This window comes from Microtus ochrogaster, chromosome 17 (assembly GCF_000317375.1).
Source record: "Microtus ochrogaster isolate Prairie Vole_2 chromosome 17, MicOch1.0, whole genome shotgun sequence".
NCBI lineage: Eukaryota > Metazoa > Chordata > Mammalia > Rodentia > Cricetidae > Microtus > Microtus ochrogaster.
Window position 1 is genome coordinate 30,759,399 of NC_022019.1, and position 14,675 is coordinate 30,774,073.

The following is a 14,675-nucleotide window of genomic DNA, read 5'->3' on the forward strand; positions in this document are numbered from 1 at the left end:
TGTTTGGATATTGTTTTGTTTTGAGACCAGATCTGACGCAGCCCAGGATAGCCTGAATTCCTGACCTTCCAACTGCTGGGACCAATCACAAGCATGAGCCACACCCACGATGGTGAATTCTTGAGAATGGGATTAAAGCTCTAAAGCACAGCCTTCGGTGGCTTCTCAAATCCCAGGTCCACAGCACTCACCTGGAAGATCACGGGAGACCGGGGTCCCGTTCCCTGAGCTCACCCACAGGGCTGTTAGACTGACAACCGGTGTCCTGGTTCTACATCTCCCAGAGCAATAGCCCTAGTGACCTGGGCCACAGCACCGATTGCAGCTGGGGAGCATCAACTCTGAAAGAGACTCTCTGACCACGTCTCCCTAAGGACAAGGGGCTTCTCACCAGCAATAACCACAGCAGGTCTTCATACACCCCCTAAGAGGCTCCATCCTCTCCAGAGGCAGGGGGTTCTTTCCAGGCGGAACCTAAGGAGAGCCCATAACCCACCCACTATTCCTGGTTAACCTTCCTCGGCTATCTCTCACCAGGAGCAAGCTTTCCACTCTTTCCCTCCACTCCTGTCCTGGTTTCTTCCATGACACCAGCAGGTGTCACATATCTGTCACACATCTTATGCTGACAAATAGCAGACTACATGAAGCCCCGCAATCTCTGGGTCTGGAGAGCTCGGGTCCTGCTCTGCTACCGTTTAGCTGTGACCCTGAACAAAAAGGTCTTAACATTTCTACAGCTGTAAACATGAACGTATGATTAGTCTTTGGCGTAATGGACACTGCTGTCTCCCAAGGTGAAACAGCTGAGCCAGCGCAGCCCCAGGCTAGCAGCACAGATGGCAAACTCACCCTGCTGCAACGCGATAGCACCTTGGGGTCACAAGTGCTGGGGGGACAGGGGCTGTTAAAGTGCTATCTCAGCAGCCCCGGTGGGAGGCTGAACTAGTTTAAATGAGTAGAGCACACTATGGAGGCTGCACAGGGGCTTGCCATACATGCCCAGGGATAGCCCTGGGGTAGCCCAGGCTGCCTTTGCACAGGGAAAGCAGCCTCATATTTCTAATACTGACCCGAGAGGGAAGGGCAGAGAGAGCTACAACCATTAGCGTCTAGGCCAGGGCTTCAGAAAGATCAGAATTCCGATAATAATCGGTCTCTTATCCTAGCAATGAGCGTCGTCCCTTTCACTGGTGTCACGGTGGGAGGTGCAAACATGATGGCTTGGAATGGCACAGATTTGGCCCGGCACAGCGATGGCCTCAAGGGCAGGAGCACAGCCTCCAAGGCACGGACAGTTGCCCGGCTTCCCTGCCTCTCGGGCAGACACTCCAGTATACTGCACCCAAGGGTGTGGACTCAAGAGAGTTCTTTTTGTCTCCCCCCCCCCCCCGCCTGGGAAACGCCCTTAGGATGGACCTGAGCTTACTCCAGGCTCATCCTCAGCCCTGGCAGAGGCCATGGTGCACCAGGGCAGAGAACGTGGTACCTCAGCTGACTGTGTCACCCTGGAAAATAGCAGTAGCTACCACACCAAAGGTTAGTGATAGGAGTAAAGGTGTTAAGACTTAGAACGGCTCACCTGCACAATGAAATAAAGAACAAAATCAAATAAAGCTATAAGAAAACAGTAAAGGACGCAGTTTTCAGGGACATGGCTGCATCTGAGCTGTGTTTATTAAGGCAACCCTACCCAGGAAGAAAAATACTGCATTGCTTTAGTAGCTTGTTTCTGTTACTCTGATTAAACACATGACCAAAAGCAACACGGGGTAGGGGGGCAGAGGGAAGATTTATTTGGCTTATAGATACAGTCCATCATGGAGGGACGTCAAGGCAGAAGCGCGATTTGGAAACAATGGAGAAACACTGTCTATGGGTTTCTCGCTTTGGTTTGCTCAGCCGCCCTTCTTATACAGCCCAGGCCCACCTGTCAGGGAGGCTGCGGCCTACGGTGAACTGGGTCGTGGCTCACAAACCAGCAAGAAAGAAAACACCCCACAGCCAGGCCCCCTGGTCAGTCTATGAAGGCTGATGAACCTCAGTGGAGGCTCCCTCCTCCCGGGAGTCAGGGTGACAACTGATGCCAGCTAGCAACAGTGAGCGGACCCCAGCTTGACCTCTGTAGGGACGCGCACATATGTGGGATTCAGTGTGGGCAGAGGCCACGTAACAGGAAAGAAAACTACGGGAAGGAGGGGGAAAGGCTTTCCTAACGGTCTGGGGAGGGTGAAAGAACACCTGTGACAGAATGTGGAAACGGAATGGCTGCGAACAGAAGACAAGGCCGAGAACGAGGGGTCTGGGAGAGATATGCATGGATAAATATGACATAACAGAACCTGTGGTTTTCCATGTCAATTAAAACATAGAAACTCAACAAATAAAAAACCAAATTAGGAAGACAAAGATTAAACATAAACAGCCCCTACCAATAGGAGGTGCTACACGAGGAAAGGCAAACCAACAGCAACCTCCCCAAACGCCCAGCACCTGATACAGCAGGGCCTCACGGCTGGCTGAGCAATGCACTGAACGCTGGTTTTCAGTGCATTCTGCCTGCAGGATTTCAGGAGTGGAGGAAGAGGCAGGTACCCCGGACGTGTGTGTGTGTGTGTGTGTGTGTGTGTGTGTGTGTGTGTGTGTGTGTGTGTGTGGTGTGTGTGTGACCGATGGGAGAAACGGCAAAGGATGGGCGTGGCCGGGAAACCTCACACTGACCACCAGGCACTACAGGTATTAACCAGGAATGCTAAGAGGGGCTTGTGCCACAGAGGGCATTGGATGTCATGGAAGATGGTACCCACTCCCGCTCACGGCGGTGGCACTGCTGGACTCCTAAAGATAAGGCCTGAGGTGTCCTGTGTGAGCTGGGACACCCCTTCACAAAACAGCTCCAGTAGAGAGGTGGCAATGGACCAAGCCACCTGTCACAAAGCAGGCCCTTCCTGGATTCAGACAACAGGGAGGCATTGGCTGCCAGGGGCAGGGCTGCTGGAGGAAGGAGGAAGCGGGCAGCAGAAGTCACGTGGTGGAGACCTGTTCACTGCCTGCCAGTCAGGGAGGAGGCAGGGGTTGGGTGGATGCCAGCACTAGACCGGCTTTCCCCCTTCCCCTGTTACCACATCCAAGCCCTCAGCTCACGGGATGGGGGTACCCATACTTGAGGTAATGCCCCCAGAGATACAAACACGGACCTCACCCATCTTCCAGGTGACTTTAAATCTCGTCATCTTCACAACGAAAATTAACAACCACAGTAAGTATATGCCAAGAGAGAGTCTAATTCTACCAACTCTGAGCTAACCAAGCCCCTGTGGCTCTATCTTGCCAGGGATCACAAGGCATTTAGAGAAAGACCACGGACTAGAACTCAGGTTTGCTAGCTCAGGTTTCACACGACACTGTCCAGCTTCTGACCTGCTTATATCCCAGGTAAGAGAGCAGCAACTCCGAACTGAAGCGGGCCAGTTTAAGATGAAAATGACCGTTTGCAATCGATGACCAGACACATGAAGTACAAATGGTTCAACTCCGCCCCGAGAGATGAAAGTGCGCAAACACGAGTTTCCAAACCCAGAAAGCGAACCATTTTGATAGCTTCTTTTAAGGTCACAAACATTTCAATAAGAGTTTGTCACTTGGAGAAACTAAAAAGACTCACATGAAGGAACACTGAGGATGTAGCTCAGGGGCGGAATGCTTGTCTAGTGTGCGCAGGCCCTAGGTTCAATTCATAGCACCGCCACCCAAAACAAACAAACAGAGCCCTAAAAAGGTTAATCTTGTAGCGATCCCTACTGTCTCCATTTATTAAGGGGCATGTGTAATAGGCAGCCATATATACTCTACCAGGCTAACCACTACCAGGATGACAAGGTCTATTTTACAGTTGAACAAACTGTATTGTTGAGTGAGCAACAGGTTTCCTGTAAATACCACGTTTAGGGCCTGCAAATGCTGAGACCCTTGGGACCCAGCCTACCAGCTTAAGCTGTCAATCATCTCCCTTCTGTTACTTAAAACATGGGCATGGTGGTGCGTACTGTAATCCCAGCACTGGAGGCTAAGGTAGGCAGGTCCTCTGAATTCAAGGTCAGCCTGATCTACTGAGTTCCTGGATAGACAGGGCTACACTTAGAGACCCAATCTCAAAAAACAATCAATCAACCAATCAATCTCACTTAATAAATTCTGATACATGCATTTGAAAAGAACAAAACATAAATAAGACTAACACGGGGGAGAGAGACGGCTCAGCAGTGGGAGCCTGGGCTCTTGCAGAGGACCAGGCGGTCCAAGCATCCAGCGGAGTGGCGCAGCGGGAATCCACATCTCTGGCCTCCCCAGGCACCAGCACTCAGGTGCACGTAGCCACGCACAGAAACACATAAGCACACAAAGCCAAAAGTAACAAAAACGATCTCTAAATAATAAAGGTAACACAGGACAAACGTGCGTAAGGTGTGTTGTTAAGAGTCGGTGCATGCTGGACGGCCGGCGAAGGGGCCTCGAAAAAGTAACATTAAAAACAGAAAAGGTCAAGTGGGTCTTGGTCACGACCTGACCAACAGGACACCTCAAGAAAGACCTGCAGATTAAAAAGCAATGTATTAGATGAGCAATGCTACTCTCATTTTATGTAAGAGTGGGATTTATACCATTTTACATAGGTGGCACTTCCTCTCCACTGAGTTCCTCCTCACCGAGGACAGCGTGCAGAAACAGCCGCACAGGCTGGGAAACAATCCCAGACCAGAATCAAAGGCATCTGGAGTCAGTAATGCCTGACTCAACCTGCAGCCTCACTGTGCCCACCTGAAGAAGAGCGTGTTTCCCTGTATCCCCAGCCTGCGCCCTCACTGGGAGGACAGCGCCATCTCCTCAAGCTGTTCCTGTAAGGATCAAATAACCCACTATGCCCAAGATCCCTGGCACATGATCCCTGCCCCCACTGCCACCTGCTGAGCACCACAGGGCTGACTAAGCTCTGTGACAATCCTAGTCTTCACACTTTGAGGTCAGCAAGCCCTTGGGGAGAGAGGGAGAGAGAGACAGAGACACAGAGAGAGACCTAAAAGGGAGTGGGGATAAGGGTGGTTCAGAACTCTTGGCCCAAATATAGGGAAGTTCAGAGAAATGCATTGACTTTGGGGAAGCTGCAATCGGGCTCTTGGTTTTTACTGTCCATCAGAAACTGAAGGAATCTTTTAAAGTAATTTATATCTAGATGATACTTCCTAAAATTGGGATTCAAACTGGCCTAAGCATGGGCCAGCACTGGGTTTGTATTTAGTTTTCTTTTGTTATTGTTGGTTTGGGCTACCCAGGGAGTTCAGCTGCAATGGAGCCTGAGAAATTGCTTTGCAGTGTCAATGACAAAGAACTTAACCAGGGCTGGGGCTGGAGGTCTGTGACAGGGGTGCGTGTTCGGCACAGAGCTGCAGTTCTGTGACAGGTGTGTTCTGAGCGTGTGTGAAGCCCTTCATTTAATCCCAGCTCCATGAAAAGGGAAAAGAAAACTTTACCACAACAGGATGGTAAACATCAGAGAAATAATTTGTATCCACTGAGCATAGAGGTAAACATCTGTGATCCCAGAACTTGGGAGGTAGAGGCAGGTGGATCAGAAGCTCCAGGACAGCCTTGCCTACCCAGCAAGTTTGAGGCCAGTCTGGGATACACGAAACCCTGTCTCAAAAAAACTAAGTAAGAAGAAATAATTTCCATAAAAAAGCAACTGAAGGAGGCAATTTGAGACTATATTCATAAAATCCTGCAACACCAGCCAGGCTCCACAAAGAAAATCCTGCCAACACACCAACGGCTTTCCTCCTGGGAATGACCACCCAGGAGACCCAACGCCTCTGGACTCCCTGACACTTGTGGAAAAACATAACCTCCCATGCAGTGTTGGCAGGTGGCTCGGCCACACCTTGGAGCGTGTTCTCAAGACCTGTTCTTTACTAGGGCTCAACCCAGCAATTCTGAATGGCAGCAACAAGCTGCTCAACTCTGATATCGATAACATGAACGAAAATAGAGATAGTGCAGCAGGTTATGTGAGGACAAGCCCCAGAGACTGAGAGGCGGATGAACTGTGCCACGCACCGGCTAGTGCCACCCCGATGGCTCCACTACAAGCTTCCCCATCTCACTCAATAGCGCCTCCATCCTGCCTTCTGCTGAAGCCAAACCCTCAGAGACACCCTTCCTGTCGGGTCCTGCAATAGATCTGCACAGACCTCCTGGCTAAAGATCAAATAAGACCACGCGCTGTAAAACCATGAGAGTCCCACAGCCGCCAAGCCTGAGAGGGACTTCTCACAACGCGTCTGGAAGCACCTGCTCGAAGACACAGCCTAACTGTGGGTCACAACCCCGTCTGGAGTCACAGGGCTGAAGGTGAACTCTCGCTTGCTCTTGAGAGCAACAGGGGGCACAAGAGCATTTGGAGCAGGGCGGCCCCAAGATGTTCTAAGGCAATTTTTTTTCTACTGAAAGAAAAAAAAAAAAAGGAAAAGTCACAGCCAGGCTTGAGGAAACACCGAGTTTCCCTGAGGCTCCCAAACACCTGCATTTAGTGGGCATTTCACGAGTGGATGAAGAATGAATGATGGATGGATGGATGGATGGATGGATGGATGGATGGATGATTCCACGGGCATTTTAAAGTCAAAGAGTAGAATATGATGCCAGGCTATAAGGCTTAAAAAAGGGATGAGTGGAGTTTAATTGTTAACAATCAGATAGATGATGATGTTAACAATCAAACGACGGGAGGGAGGGAGAGGTCCTAGTTAGGGTTACCATTGCTGTGATCAAACACCATGACCAAACCAACTTGGGGAGGAAAGGGTTTGTTTAGCTCCCACTTCCACATCACAATTCATTACTGAAGGACATCAGGACAGGAACTCAAGCAGGACAGGATCCTGGAGGTAGGAGCGGACAGGGAGGCTATGGAGGAGTGCTGCTTACTGGCTTGCTCCCGGGTCTGCTTTCTCCTCGAACTCAGAACCACCAGCCCAGGGACAGCCCCACCCACAGTGGGCTGGACCCTCCCCCATCAATTACTACTAAAGAAACTACCCTACAGGCTTGCCTGCAGCTTGATCTTTTTTTTTTAAATATTTATTTATTATGTATACAATATTCTGTCTGTGTGTATGCCTGCAGGCCAGAAGAGGGCACCAGATGGTTGTGAGCCACCATGTGGTTTCTGGGAATTGAACTCATGACCTTTGGAAGAGCAGGCAATGCTCTTAACCTCTGAGCCATCTCTCCAGCCCCGTAGGTTGTGCTAGAAGTCTGTTGATGCCTGCAAGCCAGAAGGGGGCACCAAATCTCATTATAGATGGTTCTGAGCTGCCATGTGGTTGCTGGGAATTGAACTCAGGACCTCTGGAAGATCATCCAGTGCTCTTTACCTCTGAGCCATCGCTCCAGTTCCTCTGCAGCTTGATCTTGAGAAGGCCTTTTCTCTGTCGAGGTTCCCTCCCCTCAGGCGACTTCAGCTGTGTGAAGCTGACAGAAAAGTAGCCAGCACAGGAGACATACTACAGGTGTGTGTGTAGGGTGTGCACACACGTGTAAAAGTCACATTCATTTGCCAACGTCGACGAAAAGGCCTGCTAGATAAGGTCAGTACACACTCCTTCAGTCAGCCCACCTGTTTAACGCCCGCCCGCCAGGCAGAAGGCTGCTGAGCACTTCTGGCCTTGATGGGCACACCTACAACACAAGGCTGATGATACAGATGTAGTCCCAGCTGTGACACAGTCACCTCCAAGCTTCAAGATTCCTGAGAAGTTGCCCAATCCCTCTGGACCTCAACTCTTCACTGTGATACTGTCTGCCTCAGAGATTGAGGATTAAATTTCTTTTGGGTACCATGTAAAATGGAACACAATATACACAGGTGTCGGTGACAGTAGAGTTTAGCACTCAATGAATGGAGCACTCTGCATGCCTCTCAATGTGTGGTGGGAGGGTGCACAGATTCTCAAGCCCTCCCCCTCCCCAGACTCACCAGGGCCAGAGTTCCTGAAGACTCCAAAGTGGGGGGATCCACAAGAGACCCATAGCCTCTGCTTTTCAAGGCATGCTGGAGGCCATTACTGGAGGCAGGGAATGTGTCTTTATCTGTCACACAACCACGGCTCTGCTGACTTCTGCTTTCAGTGCTGGGCGCTTCGGGTATTATGTAATATGAAGGTTTCTTAAAGGATTAATCTTAATAAGGCTGAAACTCTCCTTCCTGCTCTGGAGGGCAGGACTTTTCCTTTGTTCCCACTACAAACCTGGCACTCCGCCCATTGCCAGCAAGGCCAGAGTCGGTTCAGCAGGTACAGCTGCCACCAAGCCTGATGACCTGAGGGAGGTTCATCCCCACACATGGTAAACATTCTTCTGACCACACATGCTGTGGCAGGTGTATGTGTGTGTTTGGGGGGATGTTCATGTATGTGTGGGTATTCGTGTGTATATGTGTTAGTGTGTGAGGGATGTTCATGTGGGGGGGAGGTTTTCATGTGTGTGTGTGTGTGTGTGTGTTCATGTGGGGGGTCTTCATGTATGTGTGGTCATGTGGGGGGGTCTTCATGTATGTGTGTTCATGTGGGGGGTCTTCATGTATGTGTGTTCATGTGGGCGCGGGGAGGTGTTCGTGTATGTGTGTGTGTTTGCGTATGTGTGAAATGTATTTTTAAAAAACTCAAAAAATGGTACCAAATGCCACAGTTCAAAACAAAACACTGCTGAGCTGGCCATGGTTCACACCTATAACCCCAGCACTCAGGACAGTAAGGTAGAGGCAGTCCCTCCCTGTAGCTTGGGCTAAAAAGTGGCACCCGGTCTCACAAAATAAAATGAATAAATATATACTCAGAATTGCTAGCCGTTGACAGGGTGGGATGGGGGAATAGGGGCACACCACACCGCCACACCACACAGCCAACCTTCTAAGCCATTTGCATTTCTACCCTCCTGTCGGGAGCTTTGTCTACGCCAAGACTCCAGAAAGTCTGTCCCATCACCAGTGGCAGTTTCTACAACAGCATGGGCTTTGCAAGGTTGACATTCCAGCAACAGAGACTCCGCCAGCGACAGGAGAATGAGGACATTAACTACTCTCTGAAACCAGACACATCTGTCCCCCGGAGTCCCTCAAATGGCACCCAGGGAAAGTTAACCTTGGATCTGCTGGACAACCCAAGGCCTCCTGGGGAGGAGCCCTGGCCTGGGAACAGAGTACACCCATACACCCATAGGCCTTGCTGGATGTTGGTGACAACAGCAGGGGGCAGTAGGGAAGCAGGACAATCCCTGGAAGAGTCTGGAGCTTGGGCCATCTCGTACCCTGCTAGACACACACAGCACTTCCTAAGCTGTACCGTTTATTGCTGATGACTGGCACGCCACACCTACTCAATAAACGGTGATGGGAAAATGTGCTGTTTTGAAAAGGGCTGGTGCCTATTTTATATCAGCTGCATAAAGAAATTCTGGCTGCCTTTGTCGTTAGCAATAAAATACACATTCGCTAAGAAACAGGTACAGGGAATCTAGGCAACTCTGGAATGTAAAAAGATGTACAGACGGGGCAGGAGGTGTGGTCGGTGGTAAGTGTTTAACCTGTGCGATGCCTGACTCCAACCCCAGCAGCAGCAGACTGGGAAAGGGGACGCGGGGACACCAAAATACACGCCATGGACATATGCAGCATGACCAATTATTGGAGACACTGAGCTCAACAACAGTGGAAAACTACAAATCACAGTCAGAAAGTGTCATGTCTTAAAGGCACCACAGTGGCGTTCCCCAATAAAAACTAAAGGGCCTGTAGCAGGCTTACTGCTTTGCTTAAAGGGGTGTGCTCCTGAAAATGGGTACATTGAAAGAAATGTATGCAAGACACAGTGAAATATCAGCAGGTGTCGTAGGCTAACAGAAATCATCACCCTTATTCCAACCCGTGCTTCAATGGTCTTCAACTTCTTGAGGAAACAGTCATCTCTTGAAATCCACAACAATTTTCAGTAGTCATAATCACGTATGGCGCAAAAGCAAACTGTGTTACAAATTCACCGAATCCTAGGCAAGCATATTGTTCTGGCTGTCATGGTCTGGCTGGGCGGCTACCAACTCGGGAGTTTTGGAAGTAGACAAGTGTGGGAGGAAAAGCAACTACTCCACAAGAAGATGAAAACACAGGCTTGCCCTACAAAGCAGGCAACTGCGAGAGGCCCCTTTCTGGCTTTCCCATCTGCAGCAAGGCAGCTGCGAAAGAGAACCTCTGAACCTAGAGACAGAAAAGTAGACACACAAGATGTCATCGCTGTCCACAGGTGGCTTCACCAAGTCATAGCCCTCCCACAATGCCACCAGGACGCGTGTCAGCGCAGCGGGCCATCCTCAGCCTTCATCAGCATCACCTGGACCCCTTGTGAAAGACACACAGATGGAACAGGTACCCCCACTGCTTCTGATTTTTCTGAATCTGTCTGCAGGGTCACTGGAGATCCTGCACCGTTCTAATAAGCTCCCAGGTGATGCTGCTGCGGCCCTTCTGACTGCCCAGCTTTGAGAGCAGGTGCTGGATAAGACAGCAGACGCTCCACAGACATCATCTTCAACGACAGGAATGGTAAGGACGTCCCTTGAGGGAGACAGCCTATAAGAACAGGAGCAAATGAAACTCCTCCTCCATGCCTGGAAGGAACCAACCCCCAGGGAAAAGCAACACACAAGGCAGGTTCCGGGAGCCAGACTGCCCAGGTGTGGATCCTGCTGGACACTCAGCAGCTGTGTGGTCCTAGACAGGTGAAATCAAAATACCTGAGTCTGAGTGTCTTCATGGGTGTAAACTAGATAGAGGGAAATAGCTCATTTCTCTCCAGCTGGGGAGTGGGAAAAGGTGCCTACCCAAGCCAGCAATGGGAGGTCATTCCTTTTTTTTTTTTTTTTTTTGAGGCAGGATCTCTCTATAGCCCTCACTGTCCTGGAACTCCCCCCTACCTACTGAGTGCTGGGATTAAAGGCTTAAAGGTGAGTGACACCTCACCCCACAAAGCTATTTACTTACATTCTTTAAGATTGGGTATTGACAGACATAGGCTGGACACCTATATTCCCAGCACTCAGGAAACTGAGACAGTAAAGAGGATTGCTGGGAATTCCAGGCCTTCAAGACCAGCCTGCGCTGAGAGACCACTGCCTCAAACAAACAAGACCGAGCTGCTGTCCGAGCAGGTGTCATTTCCTCAGGCGCAAGTTCTCTTCCTTCCTTAGCCCCGACAGGTATGTACCACTCACACCCAGCTCTCCCTTCACCTAGATTTTGGAAGTCCACACAGAAATGTTCCCCGTCCTAGCCAGGAGGTGGTGGCGCGTGCCTTTAATCTCGGGAGGCAGAGGCAGGCGGATGATCTCTAGCTCTACAAATGAACCCAGCCTTGTCTTCAGAGCGAGCTCCAGGGCAGCCAAGGCTACAGAGAAACCCTGTCTCGAGAAACCAAAATAAAAGAGTTCTGCGTCCTGCCAAAATCTCAGGAGACCAAGACTGTCCACCTGCTTTGAGTTATTTTTTTATATTAATTTCACCCATATTCCTCCTTCCTGCCTGCTCCTTTCTACCAAATGTCCAAGGTCAGATCCTGCACACATCATACGCGAAATTAAAACAACAGTTCACGACTCTGAAATTCCCTAGGTGTTCCCATCTTATAAAGGTAACATGAGAATGTGAGAAAAATGAAATGGCAGAGGCCAAGAAACAAAAACTACACTAGTTAGCCAAGCGTGAGTACTACCCAGCCCAGCCTACTAGATGGAAAACTCAGGAATGTCACTTACCTAAGCCTTTTCGCTACAATAAGCAGGGAAAGGCTGGGGCCAGATCAGGGAACCCAACAGTGGTGTCTAGCATGGAGACAGTGGGTCCTGTCTCCAAAGACTAGAGATCTTCAGAAGACACCACACACACACACACACACACACACACACACACACACACACAGGTTTAAGAAACTCATCCAAGAGCAACGTAGTCATCAAAGGCAGAAATGAGAAGTCCATCTAATAGGGAAACACATGGCTGTGTGTCGTCAAGGGGAAAACCTCTCGCAGATCTTGCTCAAGATCCGTGTCCCCATTCATAAGTAAAGAAGGCATGATAATGAACTCATATTTCACCCACACAAGCTCAGCCGTACTTAGGTACCAGGACACACACTAAGGACCAGAAAGAGAGATGGGGTCCCAGAGGTTATTAAACTCCCCTGCAAAGACACACACAAACACCTACGGTGGCTATCCGTGGAGTTCAAAGATGTCTAGGGAGGTGCTTCTGAAGCCGGTGGGGACAAGACAAGACCAGGTGTTCACATTTGCTTTTTGGTTCAAAGAGGAAGAAAAACGTGCTGTTTGGGCACGGGAGCTGGACCAGAGAAGGTGAGGAGGCATGCGGGGGCAGGACAGCGACTCTGCACCTCCCCCGGATCCCCGAGCTTGAGGGTGGGAGCCACCTGTGCCTGCCACCCGGGCTCCCGGCGTGCAGCTCCACCGTGGAGCGGCGCAGGCGTGGGGAGCAGGCGGGGACCGCAAGCGGCGCGGCGCACGCGCGACGGGGGGAGACCGGCGTGTGCGGCCGCGCAGGGAACGCATCCTCCGAACGCCTCGAACCGGCCGGCGAGGAGCATCTCGTGGACGGCGAGGCGGGCCCAAGCGGGGCACTCACCAGAATAACAGGCGCGAGCAGAGGTTGGCGTCCTGCAGCGGGTTGGGCTTCACCTCGGTGTGCACGGGCAGCATCTTGCCTAGGGTACGAGCGGCCGGACGGGAGCGCGGCGGCCGTGTGCGCGGCTCCGGGAGGCGCTCCCGGCTGAGAGGATGCTGGAGCTCCGGGCCGGCGCGCCGGTCCGCTCGGCGGGCTTCACAGGCAGCGGCTTCCGGGAACCGGCCCGCCCTGACCCCGCCTCCCGGGACTCCTCGGGGCGCCCGCTACGCGCCGCCGCCGCCGCCTCTTGGAGCCCGGGAGCTGCGCGTCGCGTGCGAGCACAGTGGGAGGGGAAGGCGGGTAGGGAACGGCGTAGACCACGCGCAAGGAACGAGCGGCGGCCCGGGGAAAACGCGAGGCCGGGCTGCACGTGCTAGGGGCCCGCGGCAAACTTTGCCGAAGTTTATTAAGATCGGCGCTCCAAGCACCACCCTGTCGGAGGCGGGGGCGGTGCCGGCTGTGCCCGCCCCCCGCACTGAGAAACCGCCCCGTGGACTGAGAGCTGCTGGAGATCGGGTGAAAGCGGCCCGGCTTTGGCTGCCCTTCGCCTGGCATGTTGCCTTCATCAGGACCAAATAGGGCGCTGTGGGAGGTTCTCCGACCTGCAGGCCGAGAATCTGACCCGGAACAGCAGCAGGGTTTAACAGATCCCCTCTGCAGACCTGAAAGTAAGCAGTGAAGACACACTGGATTAGAACTCAAGGATGTGAAGAGATGGATGGATATTGCCATTTCGGGAGGGCGTGGCGGATCTCTGTGGGCAGTTGGCTGCCCTCTTAGCTTGGGTAGGGAAAATGAGATAACACACTTCACCAAGCAAGCCCTGAGAGGCCAGCAGAGGAACAGTGACAAAGGGAACAGATATCCCAGGACACCTTGGTGTGCCTTTCTGTATACCTACTCCACTTTTAATTTGAATAGTGCCCCTTTCGAGACGGTTATTCCTATTTTATGGAGCAAACTCAGATTCAGAAGATCCAGCTCCTCCAAATCTTAAGATGAGTGATGGATGATGAAATCTAATCTGTACTCAGGTTGTGGACTTGGACCGTTTAAGAGGTGGTCGAGAAACATGAGCCTGCACCAACACAATGAATTAAGATGGCTTCCCAGCTTTTGGACGCCTGTTCACAAGCCCTGGGTTCTATCGGGGTCTTGGTAACGGCCTCGACCGTTTCTGTTCACTGCAGCACCGGATAAAGACCGCGCAGTTCTGAATTCATGGCGCGAATGAGTTTCACCCTTCCCTCTGACCAGAGACAACTTCGGAGGAAAGGGTTGCACTCAGGCTTACGCTGGCAGGTAACAGTCCCTTGCTGCTTGCTCAGCTCCTGGCTGCTTGGATCCTGCTGCCTGCTGAGTCAGGCCCGCAGTGGGCCGGACCTTCCGGTCCACTCAGGACAATAAGATATCTCTCAGGTAGCCACAGGCTAAGATGATCTGGGCGGTTCTTCAGTTGAAAGTTCCCACTTTCACTGTGACTCTAGGTTGGGTTGGGTTGACAAAAAAATAACCAACTCCACTTTCATTGGTCATTTCCCTTGTATGTTTATTTAAATGGCCTTATTGACAGTCTTTACGGCCTTCGTATAATTAAGAGTTCACTTAGAAGTTGAGCCGTCTGTGATGGGTCCAAGCCCTTAATTCCATCACTTTGGAGGTGCAAACAGAATTAACAATTCAGGGTCATCTTTGAAGGAGAGAGGCCCTGTCTCAACAAAATAAAAATAAGTTAAGTAGAGATAAAAGTAATAAGCCAGGCAGGGAGATCTGAAGTTCAAGATCAACAATGGGATACCTGGGGAGTTCTAGATCTGATTGGATACATAGGGAGAGACTCTACGAGAGAGAGAGAGAGAGAGAGAGAGAGAGAGAGAGAGAGAGAGAGAGAGAGAGA

At 51.2% G+C, this 14,675-nt stretch overlaps 1 protein-coding gene across 1 annotated transcript in view; it reads right to left on the bottom strand.

The window, feature by feature from the left end:
- Positions 1-13,021, bottom strand: part of Abcc4 (ATP binding cassette subfamily C member 4) — a 201,246-nt gene extending 188,225 nt beyond the window's left edge. The window contains exon 1 of the mRNA XM_005355662.2: positions 12,740-13,021. Coding sequence (XP_005355719.1) covers positions 12,740-12,813 — 74 coding nt within the window. The 5' untranslated portion in view covers positions 12,814-13,021. The remainder of the gene's footprint in view (positions 1-12,739) is intronic.
- Between the last annotated feature and the right edge of the window lie 1,654 nt (positions 13,022-14,675).